The sequence below is a fragment of the Nicotiana attenuata genome, chromosome 12 (genome assembly GCF_001879085.1).
Source record: "Nicotiana attenuata strain UT chromosome 12, NIATTr2, whole genome shotgun sequence".
Taxonomy (NCBI): Eukaryota; Viridiplantae; Streptophyta; class Magnoliopsida; order Solanales; family Solanaceae; genus Nicotiana; species Nicotiana attenuata.
The window spans coordinates 34,291,590-34,310,271 of NC_032000.1; the positions used below are offsets into that span (position 1 = coordinate 34,291,590).

The 18,682-nt window shown below is 45.2% G+C and overlaps 1 protein-coding gene across 1 annotated transcript in view; it reads right to left on the reverse strand.

Moving 5' to 3' along the window:
- Window positions 17,285-18,682, reverse strand: part of LOC109235549 (heme-binding-like protein At3g10130, chloroplastic) — a 5,012-nt gene continuing 3,614 nt past the window's right edge. Inside the window, exons 6-8 of the mRNA XM_019401710.1 lie at window positions 18,277-18,412; window positions 17,701-17,810; window positions 17,285-17,584 (exon numbers count right to left, since the gene is read on the reverse strand). Of these exons, the coding sequence (XP_019257255.1) occupies window positions 17,510-17,584; window positions 17,701-17,810; window positions 18,277-18,412 (321 nt within the window). The 3' untranslated portion in view covers window positions 17,285-17,509. The remainder of the gene's footprint in view (window positions 17,585-17,700; window positions 17,811-18,276; window positions 18,413-18,682) is intronic.

The following is an 18,682-nucleotide window of genomic DNA, read 5'->3' on the forward strand; positions in this document are numbered from 1 at the left end:
GCTCAGCCGGTGGGCAGTGATAGGATGGGCCCGGGAAGATGGAATCTCCGGGCCAGCTGAGGGAGAAGGACCTGGAGGAATGTCAACTAAAGTGGAAGGTCCGGGAGGCATATCTGCAGTAGCGGAAGCAGGCTCAGAGGGGGCCTCTACCACAACTGGCTCTTCAGACTGGCCAGTTGGGGCAGAATCAGGGGCTTTGTAGCTCTTGTCCTTGGGGTTGTCTGGCCCCTTCAAACTATACCATGAGAATGGAGCCGTAGCCTTGACCTTGATATCAAACGGCCTCTTCTCTACCTTCAAATCTCTGAAGTACATGGTCAGGGTGTTGGGGAAAGGGTAGTTCCGGTCGGTCTCGAAGCCCACAAGAGAAATGATGCGGGACATCACATTCCCCACATTGATGGGGTACCCTGCCATGATGGAAGCAACTAGGACAGCCTGGTGGAGAGGTAGATTCTGATCATGGGAAGTGGGGTCTAATCGGCTGCATACAAACGTCTCCCAACCCCTCGCCTCAAAGTTGAGGGTCCTCCGAAATATCTTGACCCCAGCGGTCAACCAGTCAGGAACTATTCCCGGGATTGCCAGGAACTGAGCTAACCATGGGCGTACCTCCTCCCCCATCTCCAGCTTTGCCATGTAGAGGGACTCATCAACATCAGTGAACCCCAAATAATCATTCAGAGACTTCCCGTTGAATAGCACATTTTTGTTTCAAACCTTGGTCACTTTGGAACCCTTGACGATGTGGGCCACATTACAGTAAAATTCTTTGACCAAGTGTTCATTTGCCTCCACGCAGTCATCTAGAATGTGCTCCCACCCCACTCTCGTTCTTAACTCTCTCTGCACATTTGGGTTGTAGGTAGAAGGTCTCTATCAATGAAGCTCCTCTCTAAAATCAGTTTTCTTACCGGCCACCTCTCCCTGAATTTGTGGTATGCCACCTGGCTCATAAATCTGTCTTCCCACACTTTGGGTTTTCTAGTACGGGCAATTCCCCCAACCTGAGGCTCACCACCATCCGATACCTCCTCATCTCCCTCACATCCGCCTGCACTCTCCCCGGATAATGAAGCTGTGGGGGAGGTGGAGTCGTTCCTGCTACTGGCTGTTGAGCCCTCAGATGAATCAGAAATGACATTAACTGGCTTTCGGATAGTGGGTGATGGTGGAGGAGAATCATCAGTCAATCTGAAACTCGTGGCGATATGAGTTGGCACCGAGTCTAAGGAGATGTCTTGGGATGGCACATACTCACTCCCCGATTGATCACAGGCTCTGTCAGCTGCCTTCATTGCTTTACTCATCTTCTTTATATTTTTACGAGCCTGGGGAGTGAGTTTAACCAATCTCTGCTTCCCTCCCCGGTAGGAATCACCTCTCCCGGGTTGTTTTGAGCCTTTACCTCGTAGTTTAACCATTATCTGCAAACACAGCATCTAACTTTGTTAGTATCAATAGAAGCAGTGAAACATACGTGCAGAATGAATTGCAGAACAAAAGCAGACAGTTGCAGATACAGTTGCAGAACATGGCCTGTGCAGACCGCACAAAATGGAAGTGCGGCCGCACTGAGGCCACCGCGGACCGCACAAAAATGACTGCGGTCCGCACAGGTCTAAGGCCCCAATAATAAGCTCTCTGAATCTCACCACCGCGGCCCGCACAAAGGGTATCGCGGCCGCGGTGGGCCAGTGCGGACCGCACTGGGCTTAAGGTCAACTTTCAGAAAATCATCACCGCGGACCGCACAAACACGACTGCGGTCCGTGGAGAGTGCCCAGATATGGCACTGAGTTAGTGTTCTTGAGTTTTGCATTTTAGTTCAAGTTTTTCACCTAGATATGGTCCCTACTCAATTACCTAGTTCAATATGCTCACCAAGCACACAAATATTAACAGTTAAACTAAACTAACCTAAAAATTGAAGAATTACGGAAGGAGAAGACTACAAAGCTAACAAAAAAGAAAATTAAATGAAATTAAACAATTAAACTAAAAAGAAGTGGGTGAATTGTTACCAAATATTGAGAAGAAGTGAATCAACACAATGCAAACAAGCTATTACGATGAAGATAGAAGATGAACAATACTTTTAGGGTCTTTGAGACTTAATTTTTCGAAAAGGGTAACAGGAGACCCTTGAGGTCTATTTATAGAGAGGCCCATGGGGCCCAGCCTCACCTACCAGCGCGGCCGCACAAAATGGACCGCGGTCCGCGCTAGGTTGTATTACACAAACCTTTGGAAACAGGCCTCTGCGGTCCGCACAAACGCAACCGCAGCCGCGGAGATCCACTGCGGACCATACTAAACGCAATGCGGCCGCGATGGCAAACTTCAGAGAGTCCTCAAATTGGCTCACACCAGTGCGGACCGCACAAAGTGTAGTGCGGTCGCACTGGAAACTTCAGAGACTGAACAATTTTGCAATTATGTCCTGCACTGCATCAACTCAATCCCTGTAACATCTCACAACCAGTTAGCCCAAAAATCAATCCTATACTACCAAGAAAATCAAAGAAAACAAAAAAAACACATGGGTTGCCTCCCAAGAAGCACCTGATTTAACGTCGCGGCATGATGCGGGTTACCATCACATCATTTGAAATGAACAACAGCCACCACATGGCTATCATCAAACTTCCCAAGATAATGCTTGACACGGTGCCCATTCACTCTAAAGATTTCACCACTTTTGTTCTTCAAATCTAGAGCACCAAATGGGGTCACTCACACAACTTCAAATGGTCCACTCCACTTTGATTTCAGCTTTCCCGGAAACAACCTTAGACGAGAATTGAACAAGAGGACCAAATCACCAACTTTGAACTCCTTTCCACGAGCATATTTGTCATGAAGGTACTTCATCTTGTCCTTATACAAGGACGAACTAGAGTATGCATGGAACCGAAATTCATCAAGTTCATTGAGTTGTTCAACACGAAGATTAGCTGCAATATCCCACTCAAGATTAAGCTTCCTTAAGGCCCACATGGACTTATGCTCCAACTCCACTGGTAGATGACATGCTTTCCCAAATACCAACCGGTACGGTGACATACCAATTGGGGTCTTTTAAGCGGTCCGGTAAGCCCATAGAGCATCATCAAACTTTTTAGACCAATCGGTCCTATTGGCATTGACGGTCTTGGACAAAATATTCTTGATCTCCCTGTTAGACACTTCAACCTGGCCACTTGCTTGAGGATGATAAGGTGTAGAGACTTTGTGGTTGACACCATACTTGGAAAGCAAGGTATCAAAAGCTCTATTACAAAAATGCGATCCTCCATCACTAATGATTGCCCGGGGTGTACCAAACCTTTTGAAAATGCTCTTCTTTAGAAATGACACCACACTCCTAGCTTCATTGTTAGGCAAGGCTACAGCCTCAACCCATTTGACACATAATCAACCGCTACAAGAAAGTAAGTGTTCCCACACGAGCTAACAAAAGGGCCCATAAAATCGATACCACATACATCAAAGATATCAACTTCCAGAATTGTGTTCAGAGGCATCTCATCTTTCTTGGAAATCTTGCCCGCTCGTTGACATTGATCACATCTTTTCACTAGATCACTTGAATCTTTGAACAAGGTTGGCCAATAAAAACCACAACTCAGAACTTTTGAAGCCGTCCTCACCCCTCCATGATGGCCATCATAGGGGAGGAATGACAAGCCTCCAAAATACTCACTTGCTCTCCCTCCGGGACACACCTTCGAATCACACCATCCGTGCAAATCTTGAACAAGTATGGATCATCCCAATAGAAGTCCAGACTACCCCGTTTGAGCTTCTTCCTTTGGTTAGAAGAGAGCTCACACGGGATGATGCCAGTCACAATGAAATTAGCAATATCCGCAAACCATGGCATATCACACATTGACACAGAAAGTAGTTGCTCATCGGGGAATGTATCATTGATCTCCAAGCCATCACATGGCCTTCCTTCCTCCTCCAAGCGGGACAAATGATCCTCAACTTGGTTTTCACTACCTTTCCGGTCCACTATTTCCAAATCAAACTCTTGAAGAAGTAACACCCATCACATCAACCTCGCCTTGGAATCTTTCTTGGTCATCAAATACCTATGGGCGGCATGGTCGGTGTGCACTATGACTTTGGCTCCCATAAGATATGGCCGAAATTTTTCTATGACGAACACAATAGCCAACAATTCCTTTTCTGTCACCGTGTAGTTCCGTTGAGCTTCATTCATAGTCTTGCTCGCATAGTACACTAGATGAAACATTTTATTCACTCTTTGACCCAAAACTGCCCCAACCACAACATCACTCACATCGCACATGAGCTCGGAAGGCAAGCTCCAATTGGGTGCGGTAATGATCGGGGTAGTTGTCAACTTATGCTTTAGAAGTTCAAAGGCCTCCATACATTTCTCATCAAACACAAACTTAGCATCTTTCTCTAGCAACTTGCAAAGGGGATTCACAACCTTCGAAAAATCTTTGATGAACCGCCTGTAGAACCCTGCATGCCCAAGGAAACTTCTCACCCCTTTGACAGAAGTGGGGAAAGGAAGTCTTGAAATTACCTCAATCTTGGCTTTGTCTACTTCAATCCCATGCTTAGAAATTTTGTGACCCAACCCTATTCCCTCTTCAACCATGAAGTGGCATTTTTCCCAATTGAGAACGAGATTTTTGTCTTCACATCGGGCCAACACTCTATCTAAATTACCCAAACACTCTTCAAATGAATCACCAACCACACTAAAATCATCCATAAAGACCTCCAAAATGTCTTCCACCATGTCGGTGAAAATAGCCATCGTGCATCGTTGGAAGGTCGTCGGAGCATTGCACAACCCGAACGGCATCCGGGAGAAAGCAAATGTACCATATGGGCAGGTGAATGTGGTCTTCTCTTGGTCCTCCGGAGCAATTAAGATTTGATTATAACCCGAATATCCATCCAAAAAGCAATAAAAGGCTCGCCCCGCAAGGCGATCAAGCATTTGGTCAAGGAATGGCAAAGAGAAATGATCCTTGCGGGTCACCTTCTTTAGCTTTCGGTAGTCCATGCATACCCGCCATACGGTAACCGTCCGAGTGGGAATAAGTTCATTGTTGTCATTTGTCACCACAGTCATCCTACCCTTCTTCGGCACACATTGTACCGGAGAAGTCCATGAGCTATCGGAGATTGGATACACCACACCTGCATCTAGCCACTTGATTACTTCTTTCTTCACCACCTCTTGCATTGCTTCATTGAGCCTCCTTTGATGTTCTAAGGAAGGCCTTGCATCATCCTCTAAAATAATTTTGTGCATGCAAAATGCGGGGCTTATTCCCCGAATATCCGCCAGAGTCCATCCAATTGCCCTTTTTCGCCTTTGAAGCACCGCCAAAGTGGCCTCAACCTGCATGTTAGTAAGGCAAGAAGAAAGAATAACTGGTAAAGTTGAATTAGAGCCCAAGAATTCATACCTGAGGTGTGGAGGAAGTGGCTTCAACTCCAACATCGGTGGCTCCTCAATTGATGGTTTGGTTGGTGGAGTTTTCTGATTTTCAAGATCCAAAGATAATTTTCTCGGCTCATAGGAATAAGAGCTCATCCCATGTAGAGCATTGACACACTCCACTCAGCTTGCATCATCATTAACATCAAGATTTAATAGCACAGCCTCAAGGGCATCCTCCACGTTAATCATAGAACTTGTGTCTTCCACGATCACAGTTGTGACAATTTCCACAAATGAACACACCTCGGTGCTATTGGGTTGCTTCATGGATTTGCAAACATGGAAGACTACTTTTTCATCACCTACCCTGAAAGTTAGTTCACCCGCTTCAACATCAACCAATGCCTTCCCCGTTGCAAGGAAAGGTCTCCCTAGAATAATTGGGACCTCATAGTCCACCTCACAATCCAAAATCACAAAGTCCGCCGGCAGGATAAATTTGTCCACCCGGACAAGCACATCATCAACTATACCCAAAGGTCGCTTCATTGATATATCTGCCATCTGTAATCTCATGGAAGTTGGCCTCGGAGGCCCAATACCCGAAGTCATGAAAACTAAGAAGGGCATTAAATTGATGCTAGCCCCAAGATCACATAAAGCTTTGGCAAAGTTTGCACTACCAATAGTGCAGGGGATAGTGAAAGCACCAGGATCCTCTAATTTCGGGGCCATTGAATGTACTATGGCACTAACTTGGTGGGTCATCTTGATAGTTTCACAGTCCATTGATCTTTTCTTTGTAACCAAATCCTTCATGAATTTAGCATAACCAGGCATTTGCTCCAAAGCCTCCACCAAAGGCACGTTGATGGATAAGCTCTTCATCATGTCAATGAACTTTTTGAATTGATTCTCACTTTTCTGCTTTGCTAGCCTTTGAGGATAGGGGGAGATGGCCTAGGCAAAGGTGGCTTGGCTTTTGGCACAACCGGCTTCGGCATGTCAATTACGTGCTCCCTAGACGGGTTCACGGCCTCTTGAGCTTCCACCTCGGTTTCATTAATGTCAATCCTCACTTCATTATTCACATTGTCATCAACCACATCTTCGACTACCAAAGGAACCACATCTTCTTGCAACTCAACATCATCATCAACAACTTGCTTTTGTTTTGAGGCATTCACATCACCGCCTCTCCCACTTCGTATTGTAACCGCCATGACTTGATTGTTCCCACCCTTTGGGTTCACTACCATATCACTTGGTAGAGCACCCTTCGGGCGAGTATTCAATTATTGAGAGATTTGGCCTATTTGCACCTCCAAGTTCCGGATAGAGGTATTGTGGGAAGCCAATTGAGCATCGGAATCTTGGTTCTTCTTCATCATTTGTTCGAACATCATTTCTATTCTTCCCATATCATTACCCGAAGAACTAGATCCTTGAGATTGAAACGGAGGTAGATTGTTCGGTTGTTGGTACATCGGGGGCCGTTGAAAGCCTTGCCCCCGGTTGCGTTGGTTTCCATTGTTGTTCCACCCGCCTTGACCATTGTTGTTCCAATTGTTGTTATTACCATTCCAATTCCCTTGGTTGCCTTGATTGTTGTTCCCCCAATTACCGCCTTGGTTGTTATTGTTCCAATTACCACCACCTTGTTGTTAATTGCCCCAATTACCTTGGGGTCGCCATTGTTGGTTTGAGAGTTGCCTCTATTGCCTTGATAGTTGTTAACATATTGTACCTCTTCATTTTGCTCATCATAGCCATCATTTTGAAACCCATCACAATCATCACCAAATTGCTCAGAATTCCCTTGGTTTTGTTGCCTTCTTTGCCTTCTCTTGTTGGTAAGCATATTAACACTTTCCATAGCATTCACTTCGCGAGGATTTTGGACTTGTTGCAACTGTGCCTTAGCCAATTGGTTTATAGTAGTTGTCAACTCCGCTATAGCCTGTCCATGGTCATGTAATTCCTTGTGCAAATGGATGACCGTGGGGTCACCTTGGTAAACATTCGCTCTACTTTTCCATGCGGAGGATGTATCCGCCATCTCATCAAGAATCTCACAAGCTTCGTCATAAGACAACTTCATGAAATTACCCCCGGCTAATTGATTGACTATGCATTGATTTGTAGTATTTATGCCCTGATAGAAGGTTTGTTGAATCATCGCCTCGGTCATATTGTTATTTGGGCATTCTTTCACCATTGTTCTAAACCGCTCCCAAATCCCATGCAAAGGTTTCGTGGGTTCTTGCTTGAAAGCCAATATCTCATCTCGAAGTTCCGCCATGTGCCCGGGTGAGAAAAATTTAGCAATAAACTTATCCGCCAACTCATCCCAAGTTGTGATGGAATGGTTGGGGAGTCTCTCTAGCCAATCCAATGCCTTTCCCCGGAGTGAGAACGGGAAAAGTCTCAACCTAAGAGCATCTTCGGACACATTCGTCTGCTTGCTACCCCAACATGTATCCACGAACTCTTTTAGATGTTTGTAGGCATTTTGATCCGCAGCGCCCGTAAAATACCCACGCTGCTCAAGTAAGGTCAACATCACAATAGTTATCTGAAAATTGCCCGCTCGGATTCTGGGTGGGACAATAGCACTTGCATATCCCTGATTTGGTAATACTCTGGGAGCCACTCTTGGAGGTGGCGGAGGAGGGTCTGGAACATTACCATTAGCATTGGCCTGGCGGCCTCGTCGTGGTCCGGGAAGTACAAGAGGCACCTCATCCACTCCAATTTCATCTACCTCCTCCCCCGCAAGCACATTTCCAAGAGGGTCATTAGCGTTTAAAGCCATTTGGTACCTTTAGTAATCACACACACAAATTAGTAACAAAGAAGGAAAGAAGAACAACACACAAAACTAACTAAATAGATAGCCAAAACCGTTAGCTCCCCGACAACGGCGCCAAAAAGTTGATCGCTGCCTACTCCGCACCACTAAAAAGTAGTGAGAGAGGGTCGCAATAGCTTTTACCCGATTTTGGGTCGGGATCGAATCCACAAAGAGCTAGGATTGGAATTGAGTATCTATTTAACTTAGGATTGCGTGTATGCTCTTAATTGGTCTTCTATTCATTTTTGGATTTTCTTTATAATTCTATTTCCATCAAACTACTAATTGAAAATGCAACTAGATTAAGCTAAGAGATAAATTACTACAAGTTGTATCTAATAGTTTAAAGGGCACTAGGGTAGTGACCTTCACCTAGGTGGCTAATTGACGGTTAATTGCACCTAAGTCTGGATTGACATGATTGGGGAAATATGTTATAACCATTAATCAATACTACCCACTCTACACCTCTCGGTAGAAAGAGTGGTTTTGCCCGATTGACTCTCTCGAGATCAATTGGGTATGCATATATGCCCGAGCAACCAGGGTTCAAGTCGGGTAATTACTCTCTCGAGGTTTAACCTTTTAATTGGGACTATCAAATCTCTTGAGTCCATCCCAATTCCTTGTTGAGTCAATTTTGGAGACTTAGGCTCTCTTTCTCAAGAAGAGCCAAGTCAACTAAGCACAAACTAGTGTTTGCAACCACTAATTCATAAATTAAACCATAAAGTTGACCCAAATAACAAACACTTATAATCAATCTAACCTTAAATCACAACACCCATCAATTATCCATACTAGGGTTGAGCCACAACCCTAGCTAATGGGTTTAGCTACTCATGTTTGATGATAAAATCAGAGAAATAGATGAAGAGAAAGACATATTAATTAATTACTAAAGTAAATACAAAGTTTCAATGATTAAAACTACGTAAAGATGCCAAAAATAGCTAAGAAAGGTCTTCTCACGAGCGCAACTACAGTGCTAAAATATCTGATAATAGCTGCTTACCCTAAAAATGAAAAAATGTTCTATTTATACTAAGCTGGAAAAACTGGACAAAAATGACCCTGCGGGGTTTGTGCGGACCGCACAAAATGGACTGCGGCCGCACTAGGATCTTGGACTTGAAATCTTGGCTCTCTGAACTAAGGCTCCGCGGACTGCGCAGAATGGACCGCGGTCGCGGAGGTTTCTAATGCGGTCCGCACAAACATGACCGCGGACCGCGCTGGCTTGAACCTTGGCAAATTACATCTCTCTGATCTTCTCTTCCGCGGACCGCACAGAATGGTGGTGCGGCCGCGGTGTCTTCAGTGCGGGCCGCACAATATCTACTGCGGCCGCATTGCTTTGATGCCTTGAAAACCAGTCTTTGAATCTCCCTAGTGCGGACCGCATAGAATGGACTGCGGCCGCACTAGGCTAGTTTGTTCTGAGTTGTCTTTGTCTTTGATACTTGTGGTCTTTGATACTTGTGCAGGTTTCACTCCTTTTTAGCCGATATTTGACGTCCCGTCACTTTGTTGATCAAACCTGCAATCAAGCACAACATATGAGCCTTTTGGGACTATTTTGTAAGAATTTGTAATCAAAGCGTAAGCAAGAAGGAGCATGAAACACATCAAATTCCCTAGTTATCAACATCCCTATAAATATGGGAAAATCTTTCATTTGGATGTTATGATTCTTTAATCGCTCAAGAGCCAGTTACCTTATAAAACTTTTTGTTTTTACTTTAATTTAAGTTTAACTCATTAGATTCAGTAATATATTAATTCACATAATATCTTGAATGATGGAGAAGAAGAAAAAGAGATATTTTTGCAACCCTTCTTCTTCTCCTTCAATTTCCCATATTTCTGTCTCTGTTAAAAAATTCTTGTGACCGTTTCCTTTTTCCCTTATCATTCCCGTTTCTCTCAATCAACGAAGAGATGGCTAGTGCATCTTCCAACCCTGATAGAACCGTTGGTGCCCCGGTGCCGGAAAATGATGTACCCCTCCTCGAAGAGGGAGTGGGTTCGGTTGAGGACGAGAGTTTTCCGACGGTAGTTCCCTGTCTAGTGAAGGCGATGACTGATTTCAAGAGCCCTGCTGGGGATGAGCCGGAACCTGTTCTCTCGATGATGGATGATGCGGCGCTCACGGTGTTCAAAGACAAATGGGGGATTCCTGATCACATTGAACTAGTTCCGGCGGGTCGGGACATAATGCATATACACCGCCCGGGCTACTGCGCGTTCTACGCATATCCATTTGTCATTGGATACACGTTTCCCCTTCCCTTGTTGGCGGAGGACTTCTGCCGCTTCTACGAGGTGTGTCCGGCTCAACTCTCTCCGTACGTGTACAAGCTCTTCCTTATGCTTAGCAAGTACGCAGAGCTAGTCGATCGGGGAATTTCTCTACAACACATGCTTCACCTCTTCGCCCCTCATTTTCTTAGGGGCACGATGTTTCACCTGCGCCACCGAGGAACCAAGGGTTTGGTGGTGAAGATGGATGACAAGGCCTACCGCCGCTTTTGGGAGAACTTCTCCTATGTCCGAACAGAGCACGTGGCAAACCCTGCGGGGTTTCCTGAGGCGTGGAATTTCGCTCGTAAGTCTCCCTTTCCTTTTATTATATTACGTTTTTTGAACATAGCTGTTGGTCGTCTCTTTAGTGACCGTAGAGTGTTTTCTATTTTCGCAACCGAGAGGGTGCCTCCTTCGCAAGTTGCCAATATTCGCAAATGGGTGAGCGCGATTCTGCCCCACACGATGGGATCCGCGAATGGACACCTTTCCATGAGAGGTTTGGGCGCAAACCTTCCACTGGTAAGTCGACTTGTTTCGGCCTTAAGTACCTTGTTCTCTGCTATGCCTTTTTCATTATCTCAATATTTTTATTTGGTCGAATCTCTCATTGACAGGTCGGAGAGGAGTGAGAAGGGCAAGGGCTCCCGTCCTTGCTTTCCACCAACCGGCTTCCTCCGCCCGGCTCGTACCAAGGATAACTGGTGAGGGCGTCCAAAGTTTGGTTGCTCGGCGGACTGCGTCCATGACCGAACCTGTTTGTTCGGAGGTTTCTCCTCGGTCGGGAACTCCGGTTCCCACAGTCCATTCGACTAACGTACCTTCTCGTGGAAGTGGCTAAGAGGCCCCATCAAAGAGGCGAAGGTTAGTGTTGGAGGGGGCGTCTGTGGCTGAAACACCCTCGATGGGTGACCCTATTTTGGCGGTGTCTGAAGCTGGCGGTGATGTCAGCCTGGGGGTGGAGGCGATGCCCGTTACGGGCGTGGAGGAGGTTGCCGCGGCAGGGGGACAGAGTTTTGAGGCTGCCCTAATTGTTTCGAGCGGCCCATCGATGCCTCGGCAGGCCTGTACCCCATCTTCGGCTAATGAGAGGTTGAAGAGCGTAGTGGTAGAGGACTATGAATCCAATTCTTATATTGATCCCGAGGACATGAGGATGTTCGAGGAAGGCTTTACCAGGGTCGACGTGAGAGCGGAAGGCCCATTCTGTGTTCTCGAAATTCCATCGGACTTTAATCTGTTGGAGGACACAGTGGACTTGGTGCCTCAATTCGACCGTCTGTGCTCCGCCGCCGAAAGCGGGTCTCTTCGGGAGATCAGTGATTCTGGTTTGTCACGCGGTGTGGCTGGGATAGCCATGATGGTGAGTTTCCTTTTGCTATTTTCTTTGTTTTGTGCCATTTGCTTTCGTTGATTCCTTCCCCCCTTTTTTTAGACTTACATGCTGGAGATCGAGAGTGCTCGTAGGGCTGAGACGCAGGCCGAAGTCTTTCTGAAAATGGTCGCGAAGTATTGCCATTATCGCATCAGTGTCGTGAGATGCATGTGCAACTTAGGGCAATCGGTAATACTCAGTCCGTCAGGGAAGAGTTGGAGAAAAGAGATGAGGATCTGATGCGGTCTATTCGTAGATGCAGCGAGCTCGAGGAACTGCTTAGTGCCAAAGACGAGAAGCTCGAGGTGGGCAAAGGGGTTGCAACAGAATGCGAGGATCTTCAGGCGAAGGTGCTATCTTTGCAAGCCGAGCTCGAGCAGAATGCCACTAGAGTCGCCAGTCTAAGTGCAGAGTGGACGGAGAGGGTGGCTGATCTAGAAAAGAAAGTGGCCAAGTTGGAGAGAGCCGGGGGAGCTCGAGTGGCGGCTTTGGTGAGGGCGGCGGCGCTGGAAGACACTATCCGCGTCCTCAGGTCTGAGCGGGAAGCCAAGAGGGCGACGTCCTCACTGAGGGAGGCACGACTCGAGGAGCGGATTAGTGAACTTGATCGGGATGCTTTGAGCCTTGGAGATCGAGTTGCGACTCTCAATGCCGAGAAGGCACAACTGTTGGCTCAGGCCCGCCCTCAAGAATCTGCCCCAATTGCTGTCCCCCGCCGTTTGTAACATACAGTCGTGCATGTATATTTATCTGAATAAGACAGTTGGTTTGCCTTTGGTGGCGTATCTTTTGACTTTCTTTATCTTCTTTCTCTTTTTTTTTTGAAAAAGATCTTCAAATTTCCCCGTGATGAGTCCCTGACTTTTAATTGGGAATTCGGACGAGGTCGAATTTAGCTCGCTGGTTCGAGCAAGGTCAGATCTTATCTCGTTAGTCCGAGCGGGGTCAAAACTTAATAACTTAAATGGAAGTCGAGTTTCTCTTCGGCGGTGGTCGGGGGCTATATGGGTGTAAATTTGAACGAGGTCGAGTTATAACCCGTTACAAGTTTGAGCGAGGTCGAACCTTGGCTTGTTGATTTGAACGAGGTCGAGCTTTACTTTCACTCGGCGATGGCCGAGGGCAGTAAGAATACAACTTTGAGTGAGATCGAGTTTTGTCCTGCCATCCTGGGCGAAGTTACTTTTGACCTGTAGATTCGAGCAAGGTCGAATTTTGACTTGCCTACTTGGGCGGAGTCAATTTAGGCTTGTAAACTCGAGCAGGGTCGAGTTGTGACCCGTACGAGTTCGAGCAAGGTCGAACTTTCCTTTCGTTTGGCGATGGCCGTAAGGGTGTTAATTCGAGTGAGATCGAATTGTGACCCGTTATGAGTTCGAACGAGGTCAAACTTTTCTTTCGCTTGGCGATGGCCGATGGCCGTAAGGGTGTTAATTCGAGCGAGGTCGAATTGTAACCCGTTATGAGTTCGAATGAGGTCGAGCTTTCCTTTCGCTTGGCGATGGCCGATGGCCGTAATGGTGTTAATTCGAGTGAGATCATGTTGTGACCCGTATGAGTTCGAAATTTCCTTTTGTTTGGCGATGGCCGACGGCCGTAAGGGTGTTAATTCGATAGAGATCGAATTGTGACCCATTATGAGTTCGAATGAGGTCGAACTTCTCTTTCGCTTGGCGATGGCCAATGGCCGCAAGGGTGTTAATTAGAGTGAGGTTGAATTGTAACCCGCTATTAGTTCGAATGAGGTCGAGCGTTCCTTTCGTTTGGCGATGGCCGTAAGGGTGTTAATTCGAGCGAGATCAAATTGTGACCCGTTATGAGTTCGAACGATGTCGAACTTTTCTTTCGCTTGGCGATGGCCGATTTTCGTAAGTGTGTTAATTCAAGCGAGGTCGAATTGTAACCCGTTATAAGTTCGAACGAGGTCGATCTTTCCTTTCGTTTGGCGATGGTTAATGGTCGTAAGGGTGTAAGAATGTTGCATGCTGCCTTACTTTTTGGAGAGTTACTCGTCGTTGTATCGTTTATGCATACATTGGGGTGAGTCCCAGTTTATCTAATCTTGCTTTTATTGGAGAATATCATGCGTTGATGTATAGTTTGTGTGTGTTGGGGTGAGTTCCAGTTTATCTAGTCTCTTTATTGCTCGATCTGGAGAGACCGTGGTTGGGGCGGGCGACGAACTTATTGCTTGGGCCTCTGAGCGCCTTGGGGGTCGATTGATTTGAACGAAGTTCGGACGCAACTCGTGGTATTTTTGTCAACTGAATTGGCGTAGCGTCGCCATGGCGAGCGTACGGACAAGCTTTCTGTGTTCATGTTCTGCCTGCATTGTGGAAATTGTACGTTCCATGGGCTCATCGCCCAGTCCCAAGCTATGGAGATTGTTTCTTAATGATGCCGGCTTGTTCTGAGTGCCGTTCGTCTGTGATTCGTAATATGCCATGGTGTGGAGGGTTTTCCCAATTTGCCGTTCGCCATAGGGAGGGATTTAGAGCATGTATGTCGGCTAGCCTTTGTTCGCGAATTTGGGAGGACATCCATGTTCTCAGTTTCACTTCTCCCCCTTTTTTTTACAAAAAGAATAGCGGGTTAGTACATGGAATAATCCGTTACCTTGGTCGGTTGTTTAGCTGATGAACGAGGGGGATTGGCTATTTCTCCCTTGCCCGCTGCGCTTTTTGGATCCGGGAAGTTCGCTCGTTCGGCATTGAACTAGGGATTGCGTCGCAGGGCGGCTCGCTTTGTTCTGTATTCTGATACTATTTTCCAGCATGTTGGCTTGGCCTTATGCTCGACGTCGTCACTGGTTGAGCTTTGGCCTTTCGTGGGTGGGCGGTCCCCTTCCCATTAGGGTCTCGAGTTCGAGTCCCAGTTCGTCAGTGCCGGGCGTGCAAAGATGGCAAAATGCAAGTCATACCACAAACATACAGACGAGGAGTATCTTGGTAAATTATACGATAAGCATTGTCTCATATAATGGGAGGGGAGGCGATATGCTCAGGATGTAGGGGCGTTGAGTGCTAACCTGGAAATGGGATTACGGACGCGTTCGGTACGCGTGGTTGCAGCCTCTTTATGATGGCTTATGTTCACAAAGCTTCAGGGTTGCTGATGTGGTGTAGCGCAGTTTTCATGTGTAAATCCTTAGGTTGATCTGACGGTTTCTGGGGTTTACCGACCGGTTCGGCAAGTCGACATTAACGAGTGAAACTTCACCGAATGGAAGATAGAGCTAAGACCATTTTTGGATCTAGAGGGAACTAAGGCTTTGGCTAGAAAAACCCCACAGACGGCGCCAAATTGTTCGACCAAAAGAATTAAACCCTTTGTCAAACTAATTAAGTAAGAAGATTTTAGGCAAATCCTAGCCAAAGATAATTTACCCTAGATCTAAGATGGAAGATAAGAATGAGCAAACATAGCAGAGTATAAGATTTAACTATAACCATGGTTAAATCCCATTATACGGGGAAAGAATGGTGATTGCTATTACATTGAATAATAGTGAAGAATACACAAATGAAAAAGGGGGTCACCGAATTTTAACAAGGTTGGACCCCTCCACGTTTGATATGATGAGACTAATAACAAATATTGAAGATCTGAGCTTCCTTACTTCATTCTCCTTCGTGGGGAGAGGGAGAGATGAAGATCCCTCTTCTTCTCTTATGATATGTCTTTGAGTGAATGTGTTTTTTTCGCCCCCCCCCCCCCTTCTTCTTCTCACTTAGTTTATATACTAAGTGTTTGCCTTTACCCAACGGTCATTAACCATAGTACTTAAGTCGTTTGGCTGTATTACTGGTCGACCCTCTGAAATACCGTAGCATCCGATTCGCCATTCGAGCGTTCTGAATACATGACCTCGGCCGTAACCGAGGTGCGTATCGTTATAGCGTTGTATGGATATGACTTTGGCCCAAGTAATTTTTTGCCGTTCCTTTCCACGCGAATTCTTATATGGTCAGATTTTGACCCATACATCAAGGAACTGCCAGACCGCTGATCTTACTTAAGCACTCGATGTCACAAATAGCAATAAGAATGGGCAGGGTCCACGAACACTCACGTCACGGGCAGCAATTGGTAAATATGGACAAAAATTAATGGAGTACCTGTTACTAGAGCAGCTTCCACTGCACCGTATGTACCTCGTTACATCATGATGGAGAGCTCCTAATGATGGTTTCACCACACCTAGAGGCCAAATTAATTTTATAAACAAGCCTCCCTAGTGCATATATTCACGTTTCTAACAATAAGAACATGATTTCAGTGTCACATGAAAAGTTTCCACTAATAATAAATTGCATTTTTTAAGGAAAATTGGAGGAGTCTCGAGTGAAGGTAGAACAACCATGAAAATTGGGACAAGGTAATGCTCTCTCACCAATTCATCACTACAATAGAAATGAGAAAGATACTTCACAACTAAGGTTAGATTGACCCTGAGAAGGAAAACTCATTCCTAACGGAGAGATTGGTCTGATCTCAAATCAGCTCACATCTTCGGCATCCTACAGGCGACAAGGGAGATTGAGAGGTTTAATCATCAAATACCAACAGTTCAGTAGTTTGAACTCAAGTCAGCTTTACTTCTTCGTGTTACCTTAAAGGGACATTGAGATGCTTGACAATCAAATCACAACTCTTCTATTTTGAAAAAGTTAAGATTATCGTAAATTCCGCATGTACTTGCTCATATAATGTCTCAAACCATGACAAGGAAGGATGGTTGCAGTAGGTTACGACCAACTTAAATCTAGTCAACTTACGATTAATCATTGCAATATTTGGACATAGTATGAATATTGATAATTCATATGCCACTTCTAACTATATTGAGACTGATATCTAGTTGTTGCATTGTCGTTATGTAATATGCGACATATATAAGCTAAAAGGAAGGGAATCTTTAAGATCGATAAGAAAGTTGATGACATTGGAATGTGGAGTACTCAGAACAATCTATGTCCGGGAGAGTATATAACATTAAACTGCAGCAACTCACACATAAGCAGTACCACAGGAAAAAAGGGTAGCCCGGCGCACGAAGCATCCCGCATTTACGCAGGGTCCAGGAAAAGGCCGCATCCTAAGAGGGTATGATGTAGGCAGTCTACCCTGAAGCAAGCATCAGTGGTTTATTCCACGGCTCGAATCCGTGACCTATAGATCACGCGGAGACAACTTTACCATTGCTCCTAGGTATCCCATGACAAAACCATACTATCTGCTATTGAAACAACGATCAGCTTCCAGGAGATCAATAATATTACGCAAGATATGCCCAAATAGAGGATCGAGAAGAGTATTAAAGACAAAGTGTTATTATATTCAGAGTTGAAGCATAAGTGACCTTACATTTCTGTGCATGTACATAACCTTGTTACCAAAATGTCAAGCAATCACCAAATATATATACATATATATACAAGGAGTATATCAATACAATTTATTTACACCATATATTTTTGTTTCTCTGCTTCCATCAATGCACGGATCTATCTGCAATATACTGCACACTGACTAGCTATTCCTGTTTCCTTTCAACTTCCAGGCTAATCTCATTCCGACGTGTGAACGGAAGAGTAAATGGTGGATTATACTGCAAGCAGAAGTATAAAAAGAACACAACTAGTATGTCACTTGGGGGTTACACTAGGCCAAAATCTGTTCCCCAGGAGAATTACAAGTACTATTGAAATGGTTCTACGAATATACCTGTGCAACTTCTATCGAGGCACCATCTTTTACCCAAAACACTGCATCTCCCTTTAGTGCAGCACGAAGTCTTGATTCTCGGGCTTTAACTTCTTCATCAGTCACAAAACCTTTGTTGAAATCGAATGGGAGAAAGCTAGCTAAATTAGGATATAAAACTTCAAAAATAGAATTCCTAAATGTTTTTCCTTTGAACTCTGAATGGAAACTGCTATCTACCACAGCAGGCATATAGGACATCAAAGGAAAGACACAGAAAATACAACTAGATGCAAATTTATCTCATATCATAACAAGAGAAGCTATCAATAAAGCACCAAGTAAACTTAAACAAGATTTACTTCTATAGACCAATGAGACAGAGCCCTGCTTTCCGATTACTAGGATATTGAATTTTAAATAAACTTAAAATGCAAATCTGTCTAGAATTTGTGTTAACAACAACAACTACGCCTCAGTCCCACAAAGTTGGGGTCGGCGGCGGTATGAATCCCACTTCTTTCTGTAAGCTTCACTCATATCATCATCATATAAAATAGAACTTTACATTGACATGCTAAAATCTGAATCACAAACCTGAAAAAGCAACAACGGCGACAGTTTTCCTTGGCACCTCCTTGATAGTTACGGAGGAATCCTTTGGTAGTGGCAAGTCCGAACCATACTTTGAGGGCATGACAAAGGACATCCTCCACTTCCCTTGATCTTCCACCTAATGTAATTCTTAATGAGATTCCAGTGGGTGTAATTTTTGGTGAAAATACGAGCGCACGGCATTCCAAATTAGAAAAACTATATGCACAATATTTATCTTTTTTTCTTTTGGGTGGAGGCGCACAGGGTAGGGGTAAGATCTATCAGAAACATCTCTCTACCTTTCCGAAGGTAGGGGTAAGGCTTGCATACACACTACCCTCGCCAGACCCCACTTGTGGGATTTTACTAGGTTTATTGTTGTTTGTTGTTATTGGTGGAGGCACGT